The 9,030-nt window shown below is 40.3% G+C and overlaps 1 protein-coding gene across 4 annotated transcripts in view; it reads right to left on the reverse strand.

Annotated features, from left to right (window-relative positions):
* Positions 1–260: 260 nt before the first annotated feature.
* LOC107841780 (beta-amyrin synthase) overlaps positions 261–9,030 on the reverse strand; it is a 23,016-nt gene continuing 14,246 nt past the window's right edge. For 3 of the 4 annotated variants that reach the window (XM_047396494.1, XM_047396493.1, XM_047396496.1), the window contains 15 exons: positions 4,687–4,884; positions 4,100–4,184; positions 3,763–3,929; positions 3,395–3,583; positions 3,176–3,289; positions 2,864–2,983; positions 2,666–2,788; positions 2,486–2,584; positions 2,213–2,269; positions 2,014–2,060; positions 1,774–1,917; positions 1,519–1,696; positions 1,185–1,265; positions 742–825; positions 261–542 (listed from right to left, as the gene is read on the reverse strand). In XM_047396494.1, the coding sequence (XP_047252450.1) occupies positions 420–542; positions 742–825; positions 1,185–1,265; positions 1,519–1,696; positions 1,774–1,917; positions 2,014–2,060; positions 2,213–2,269; positions 2,486–2,584; positions 2,666–2,788; positions 2,864–2,983; positions 3,176–3,289; positions 3,395–3,583; positions 3,763–3,929; positions 4,100–4,184; positions 4,687–4,884 (1,809 nt within the window). In that variant the 3' untranslated portion in view covers positions 261–419. Of the gene's footprint in view, positions 543–741; positions 826–1,184; positions 1,266–1,518; positions 1,697–1,773; positions 1,918–2,013; positions 2,061–2,212; positions 2,270–2,485; positions 2,585–2,665; positions 2,789–2,863; positions 2,984–3,175; positions 3,290–3,394; positions 3,584–3,762; positions 3,930–4,099; positions 4,185–4,686; positions 4,979–9,030 lie in introns of all 4 variants that reach the window. The other variant, XM_047396495.1, reaches the window with a different exon arrangement.

Here is a 9,030-nt window from a genome sequence, read left to right on the forward strand (position 1 = left end):
GGCACCACATTGGTGTTCCGAACTATGATAAATCTTCGTGTTCTTTACTTTAGATTCAGTTATTTATTTACGTGTTTGTTTTAAGTCTAATCTATAAACTAACTTATACCCCATTTAGATCTGCCCCTATGTAGAACAGATTAAAGGATAAAGCACATTTACAAAAAAAAAAAAAAAAAAATCATTCCCGAGACTCAAATATTTGATTAAGGATCACATTCATACTTCACCACATCCCTGGGTGATCATATGCAAGAGTATAATCAACTCAATCATCAACAGTAACTTATATAGATTAATTGAAGAACAAATCACCTTCTTGAGAGAATTATAATGATCTTAGACATTGTTACATCACTTACATTAACATAAACAATAAACTACTTTATTTCTTAAGGACCAAATTGCATCCTATATATTCAGTTGTGTTTTAATGGTAATAGGACATTTTTGCGGTATTCTGCCAAACCCCACAGTGGAAATATATTTCTGTAAGCTGCATAGTGCAACATGCAATTCTTAAAGAAAGCTCCAGTAATTTCCTGCACATATTTATGAAGTGAAGCACAAGTCAGATAAAAGCAATATTTTGATAAAACTGGTTTTAGTAATCTCTATTCTTTTAGATATAGTTTTGCCATTTTGAAAGAGTTTGTTTCTTTATATTGATTAATCAAATACGACCAGATTCTAAACTAGTTATGAGTAGACTATAAAAGTCATCTATGTCTGCTCTGTAACCTGCTGTGGGAAGCCACCATCTTCCATTTGAGAATTAATCAACAGCCTTGCCGCACGGTGGAGAGGCCTTGGGTCTCTGTCAACCTGTCCAAATAGGAAGTTGGTAAAGGACTCTTTTCAAGAAGAAAAGTTTAAGAGATAATGGTAAAAGCCATGCCTGAACTATCAAGTTTTTCCGAGTTTCATACGTTAACTATCACATGTTTCCTTTTCCTACCTAAACTATCATTATCTATGTAAACACACCTCTACTATCAGTTGTTCCCTTTTCCTACCTGAACATGATGGGTTTTATTAATACATAGATTGTGATGATTTAATAGAAAAATAAAGCAACTGATAGTTGGGGTGTGAAACTCGCAAATAAACGATAGTTCAAGTGTGTTTTTTATCATTAACTCAAAGTTTTGCTATCATTGTAGAACAAACTACAAGGAATTCACCTGGCCAGAATGAATCAATCCCATCAATGCCCATGCAGTTTGTACAAGATTTGAGTGATCTGTTTGTAGATCTCTGTATACCTGTTGTGATCAAATACAAAGCTGAGACAGTCGTCTTATCCAGAGTTGTCTTTATATTTCCTTCTCTTCTTTACGAGGAAAGGTGCATATTAATAGAAAACTTGATTTTAGTTACTCAGTTTTGGAATGAACAGATCCAAATGGAGCAAGATTCATGTCTAGAGTTGATATAATAAACCTTAACGATGTAAAAATTAAGATGTAGTTATTGTTATTGTTGTTGTACGTAGCCTTTTATTTGCTTTTACATTACCTTGTCAGGACAAGAACGATAGCTTTCTCCCCAACCGCCATCAGGCCTTTGGGTTCTTAGAAGAAATTCTACGCCTTTACGAACAGCGGCACAGTTGCTATACGACTTGCCTTCTGCGGCAAGCCCTCCAAGAGCAAACCAGGCGGCATATGTGAAGCACACACCCCAGATACCATACCTGTTAACATGATTACTCGCGTCATATATATTGCTAGAGCAGAAAGTTCTATGGCTCGCAAGAGAAATATCATATACCAAGAACCATCAGGCTTCTGTACATCTTCAATATATTTAACAGCATTATCAATGAAATTGTCAATCTCCTTGGTTCGGTGACCAGGGTATAGCTTCTTAAACAGAACAAGTCCTTGGATTGCCGAGCCAGTGCACTCAACATACCTGGATTGACATGTAATCAGTATGAAGCGGTAAAATAGAGACTAACATTGGGGAGAAAGCTAAAGGAGTAGAGAGAAACTAGAGACGAAATCTTACTCATGTTCAATGAGAACGTCTTCCAAAAATTCAATTGGATTGAGCAACTGCGAGTGAATAAAACAGAACAAGAAAGTTATCTATTCAGGTTTTGGATGACTATAAAAGAAGTGAAGGCTTTTAACAACCTTGAAAGGAAGCAGATAAATAAAATTCATATGTCGTGAATCTCAAACTTAAAATGATTATTTTTACTTACCTCCAAATACTCTGAGCCCCCTGAAGGCTCCCATGGAGATACACCCCCATTTTTGCTCTGCAATGTTATTTGAAATACATGTCACTATTACTAGAAATTAGCCAAATGACAACTGACTAGATCGAGAACCTATGAATTTATAACACAGGTGGCCATGTATTGGATCTCTATTTGGTGTAAGATATATGTTTATCTTGGAAAATTTGTACAAGCAGCAGACAACTTCAGACTCAATGACTAATGATTTTAGGACACATTGCTTATTTTTTTTACCTGTAAGGAAAGAATAATGTTCACCGAGTCATACAGTCGTGCAGGTTCCATTGCCTCACCAACTAATTCGGAAGGCATTGTCGAGAAGAGAAGGCAGCACTAGAGAAACAAAATTAAGAAGATATCAGGCAAATCAACTATCATTATCATCTTACTACTTTTCATTGAATAGCTAGATACCCTTAATGCTTCGGCGGTAGTATCAGATAATTGCCATCCATGATCTTGATCTGAAAAAGCCCATGATCCTTTTGAGATATGCCGATACATCCCTTCAAAATCACCAGAAGGATTGTCTTTCACCTAGAAAGAAGTCATTTACCTTAATAAGATCCATATTTTGAAATAGTTGTTATGCTCATGATCCAAACACCCAACCTGAGATTTTTTTAGGAAGTCATGTCCTTTTCTAAGAGTATCCGATATCTCATCATTCATCTCACTGGCCAATAGAGCTTGAATAGCAAAACTAGTATCCCATGATTGACTACCGAAAATCTGAAAATCAATGACAAATACTTGCCAATTTCAGCAACAATTGTTTGCATCACTTCAGATTAGGAAAAGAGGCCAGATTTTTTATTTTACAAACACTCATGAAGTGTAAAAAAGATCATATTTCTTAAATTATTGTGATCTGTTAAATAGTATGATTTCCTTGCTTTCAAAAACTAATCCATATCTACCAACCTGCATTTTCATTCCATCTTCAGCTACCCATAAATAATCTGGAATCCGAGCAAGATGTTTTTTGAAATAATCGCCATTTGGATCCTCAACCCAACATGCAAGCATACACAACACCTGCACCATACACGTGATACGTATGTGTCAAACCTTCAAATGATCGAAATCGTTAAGGAAATGCACATATTTTGTAATCTGTCCAAAATGAATAAGTTGCCATACTTTATTAACACAGCCGATGGTGATGTATCGGCTATTCTCATCTTCATAATGTACATGTTTCATGGTAGCTTCAAGAGCTTTATTTCTCAGCTTGTTGAAAGGCCAACGAGTCAACAGAGGCTCAGTACATATGTAGAGACTGTCCCACACCAAATTTTGAACCAATGGACGAGGGTAATAGAGATCCTCCTGCAGCAACAAAGTTTGTGTTCGAGTATTTCTAGAACATAGAATGATATCTATACTAACTTCAACACTGAGGACACATGTGGTCCATAGACAAAGTTATATAGGGATAAATAATATCTAATATTACGACGAGATCATTTTTCTATTCTCGGTAATCAAACGACCCTTGATAGTTATACCTTTGCACACATATGGCGTACTCTTTTCCAGTTAATTTCATCATATGGTTGATCATATAATTCTTCCCTCAGTTTAAAAATGAGAGGTGTGATTGGACCAACAAATCTCTTCCCATAGAGATAAGACATTGGCATGTAGACCATTCGGCAGTAACACATCATTTTTGCTGCATTTAAATTGAGTCAAAATACTTGATAGGTCAATATATCGACACTAATAGAGAACAACATCAACCAGAAAACAGTGCATAGAAAATCCTGAAAATTAATATCTACAATAAAATGAACTGACAATTTTAGGATGTGTATGCATGAGCAATAACAAAAATTGACCAACCTGGATGCATGGGAAGAAAAGATGGAAGAAGCCAAAACTCAGGTGGCATTGGATTAGTTCCTAACCATTCAAAAACTCCAAGAATCTGATTTAAAGAAGGGGAGATTTCTCAGCAAAAAGAAGGCATTAACACTACAAGGTTTAGTACTTGACAATGGAGAATGATATAATTTAATGAGTTTAACTTATATACACTAACCAGAAAAAGAACTTCTGCGGAATCGGGTCACCTAAATGATAACTTCAATTAACCGTCCACAATAAGTGCAGAGGCATGTATGTAGTATATAAACAATAAGTGCAACAAACTCCAGCCTTTTTTGATACAAGAATAAGCTATTAAATTTTTAACCTATAGATTCAAAAATGTAGTGGGTTCAGTCAGAAGAACCTAAAAGTTGAACCATCAAATTTAAATCACGTATCTTCTTTTGAGTAAGTGGTAATAACCTAGAAAATGAGATAGATTACCTGTCCCATCAGATCAATAAACACCGATAGAGTAAAGATTTGTACACTGCCAGTGTATATAACTTAAATCCATAATATACAGTCTACTAAAAATTTACTAGGGTAAATAATCATACCGAGAGCCATGTTTTTCCCCAAGAAGAAATTGCAGTGACACTACCATGATCAAGAATCCATTTCCTTGCTCTAGCACATGCATTGTTTTTGCCACCATCTGGTCCTTCTCCAAGTATCCTCATGCATATATAACTCAGAGCAGTACAGAACATATTACTGTGACCTTCAATGTGCAAACCCCATCCACCATCTTCATTCTGAATAATGCAGACCATCAGTAACTCAGAGCTTTTATATGCACTAATAGTGCGAGTTAATTCCCCAATTTGCCATCCATGTTTTGGCACTTGCCTATTAAAATCACTTCTGTTTCTTTTAGAAATTGAATATCATTCAACTATCACTATTTTCCTCAGAATATACTAGACACTTACTATATTTGATCATTTTGAGTTATCTAACTACACTTTCATGTCAACATGTTCTTCGATATCACCACACAATGTTAGAGAAAGGAAGAATAGAGGATATAGCAACAGCGTGAAGAATAACATTTGTTAAACTAGTTAAACAAGTAATAATGGTGCATTCAAATTGGTCCCAACAATGTCCATGAATAAATTAAATAATAACTAACTCAGTCATGGCACTAATTAAGTTAAGTTGGTTAGTTATTTAGCTTATCTAGTTGATTAGTCACTAATATACAGATATACTTGTACATTTACTGTTACACTGGTAAAAGATATTTCCGCAATTCTGTTTTCTCTCAACTACTTCTGCATTCTTCTTCTTCCTTATCTCGACTCTTTGCTTCTGTACGACAATGGCTGAGAGCTTCAGCATGGTATCGGAGCTTCACGGTTTGATCTGGGATACTCAACTGTTTCAGAATTCAAAGGGAAGTTCTATTGGTTCACTGATTGAAATCTCAATTTCAATCCTCATTCACTGAAGAATTGAAGTACGATTTGTTGTGAGAACCTTGAAGGTGATTTGTAGATCTGATGGGAGTAATGGCTGCTGCTGGAGGAGGAGGATGCTACTGCTACTAACGTAATCACTCTAAGACTCACTTTGATTATTTGTTGTTTAAACAACGAGCATATTCTGAGTTACTGACTGTGTTGGTTTCTGATGATGATTTTCTGATCACGGGTAGATTTTTAGAACGGAGTACGATGATTGCATTATATAAGAACAAGGGAGACATTCATAGTTGCACCAATTATGGGGGTATCAAGTTGTTGAGTCATACCATGAAGGTTTGGGAGAGGGTGGTAGAGCTGAGGCTGAGGAAAATTGTGACCATTTCCGAGAATCAGTTCGGTTTCATTCCAGGTCGCTCGAGTACTGAGACCATTCACCTAGTGAAGAGATTAGTGGAGCAGTTTAGGGAGAGGAAGAAGGACTTGCACATGGTGTTCATTGATCTTGCGAAGGGGTATGACAAAGTTTCCAAAGAGATTTTGTGGAGATGCGTGAAGGCTAGAAGGGTGCCCGTGGCATACATTAGGTCGATTCAGGATATGTACGATGGTACAAAGACTCGTGTGAGGATGGTAGAAGGAGATTCAAAGCACTTTCATGTTTTGACAGGTTTGCACCAAAGATCGACTCTTAGCCTGTTATTATTTACCTTGGTGATGAATGTTTTGACGCGACGTATTCAAGGGGAGGTGCCTTGGTGTATGTTATTTGTTGATGATGTTGTACTGATTGACGACACTCGGGGAGGATTTAATGATAAATTGGAGGTTTGGAGACAAATCCTTGAGTCTAAAGGTTTTAGGTTGAGCAGGACCAAAATAAAGTACTTGAAATGTAAGTTTTGTGATTTTTCGCATGAGGATGACGTGGTTGTGGAGTTGGATTCTCAGGCCATCCAGAAGAGGGAGAGCTTCAAGTATTTCGGGTCTAGGATTCAGGAATGGTGAAATTGATGAGGATGCCACACACCGTATTGGTGCAGTGTGATTAAAATAGAGGCTCGCCTTGAGAGTCTTCTGTGATAAGAAGGTGCCTTCTGAGCTTAAAGATAAGTTCTACAGAATGGTAGTCTGGCCGACTATGTTGCATGGAGCGGAGTGTTGGCCAGTTAAAAACTCCCACATCCAAAATTTAAAGGTGGTGGAGATGAGGATGTTGCGGTGGATGTGTGGACTTACCAGGAGAGAGGTAGGTTAGAAATGAGATTATTTGGGATAAGGTAGGAGTGGCTTCGGTAGAGGATAAGATGCGAGAAGTGAAGTTGCATTGGTTCGGGCATGTGATGAAGAGGGAAGTGGATGCTCCAGTTCAGAGGTGTGAGAGGATGGTTATGGATAAGTTTAGACGGGGTAGAGGTAGGGCGAAGAAATGTTGGAGGGAGGTGATTAGGCAAGATATGGGACAGTTACAGCTTACGGAAGACATGATCCTTGATAGGAAGGTGTGGAGGACGCAGATTAGGGTAGAGGGCAAGTAGGTAGGAGTACGTTTGTAATAGCAGGGAAGAGTTCTCTGTTTATATCTGTGCTTGTAGTGTCTTGTAGCCTTTGTTCATGGTGTATTGGTGATGTCTATGATTTCGTATAGCTAGTTTATAATATTACTTTGTGGAGGTGAAGAGGATCAACGATAGGTTGATGACTATCAAGTTGGTCATTCGGGGGTTTACCCTGAACGTGTGTAGTGCCTATGCGCCGCATGTGGGATCGGAGGGGGAGGAGAAGATGCGGTTCTGGGAGGCCTTGGAGGACGTGGTGAGAGGCGTGCCCAGTTCGGAGAAGATTGTGGTAGCAGGGGATTTCAACGGGCACATCGGGGCGCTACCGGGAGGCTTTGGGGATGTGCATGGAGGTTTTGGTTTTGGGGAGAGAAATGAAGAGGGGGCGACCCTATTGGAGTTTGCGAGGGCGTTTGGGCTGGTGGTGGTGAACTCGGGCTTCCCGAAGAAGGACGACCACCTGATCACTTTTCGGAGCGCGGTAGCCAGGACCCAGATTGACTTCTTGTTGCTTAGGAAAGGGGATAGGGCGCTGTGTAAAGATTGTAAAGTCATCCCGAGTGAGAACCTTTCGACCCAACATAGGCTCTTGGTTATGGATTTGGGTATGAAGAAGAATAAAAAGAGGAGGAGTAAGGAGTGTAGACCGAGAATTAAGTGGGGCGGTTTGACGCCAGTGAATGTGTGGGAGATAGGGGAGAGGTTGGCGGGAATGGGGGTGTGGGAGTGTAGGGGGGACGTGGATAATATGTGGGACAGGGCGGCAGCGTGCATCAGGGAAAATGCAAGGGAGGTGTTGGGTGTTTCTAGGGGCCGGGCCGGACATCATCGGGGGGATTGGTGGTGGAATGAAGAGGTGGGGAAGAAAGTGGAGACCAAGAAAGAGTCGTATGCTAAGTTGGTGGAAAGTAAGGACGAAGAAGAGAAGCGGGTAAACAGGAAAGAGTACAAGCTAGCAAGGAAGGAGGCGAAGTCAGCGGTCACGGCAGCTAAGACGGCTGCTTTTGAGAGCTTGTATGCAGGGTTACAGGGGAAAGGAGGGGAGAAAAAGTTGTTCCGACTCGCTAAGGCTAGGGAGAGGAAGGGTCGTGACCTCGATCAGGTGCGGTGCATTAAGGGGGAGGACGGTAGAGTGTTGGTGGAGGACGGCCACATAAAGAAGAGATGGCAGTCGTACTTTCATAGGCTCTTGAATGACGAGGGGGACAGAGCTATTGTGTTAGGGGAACTGGAGCACTCAGGGGAGTGTCGGGATTTTAGCTATTGTAGACGTTTTAAGGTAGACGAGGTTAGACAGGCAGTCCGCAGGATGCGAAGGGGTAGGGCGACGGGGCCGGATGAGATACCGGTGGAGTTTTGGAAGTTCGTTGGAGAGGCTGGTGTAAGGTGGTTGACTGCATTGTTCAATGAAATTTTCAGGACAGCAAAGATGCCCGAGGCGTGGAGGTGGAGTACCATGATCCCCCTCTATAAGAATAAGGGGGACATTCAGTGTTGTAATAACTATAGGGGGATTAAGTTACTGAGTCACTCTATGAAGATCTGGGAGAGAGTGGTCGAGGTGAGGCTGAGACGGATAGTGTCTATCTCGGAAAACCAGTTCGGATTTATGCCCGGCCGCTCGACGACGGAGGCAATTCACCTGGTACGGCGGTTGGTGGAGCAATATAGGGAAAGGAAGAAGGATTTGCACATGGTGTTCATCGACCTAGAAAAGGCGTACGACAAAGTCCCCAGGGAGGTGCTTTGGAGATGCTTGGAGGTGAGTGGAGTACCGCAGGCATATAGCAGAGTAATTAAGGATATGTATGAGGGAGCGAAAACCCAGGTGAGGACGGCGGGAGGAGACTCAGAGCATTTCACTGTCCTGACAGGATTGCATCAGGGATCTACTCTTAGTCCCTTTTTGTTTGCG

This window comes from Capsicum annuum, chromosome 9 (assembly GCF_002878395.1).
Source record: "Capsicum annuum cultivar UCD-10X-F1 chromosome 9, UCD10Xv1.1, whole genome shotgun sequence".
NCBI classification, from domain to species: domain Eukaryota; kingdom Viridiplantae; phylum Streptophyta; class Magnoliopsida; order Solanales; family Solanaceae; genus Capsicum; species Capsicum annuum.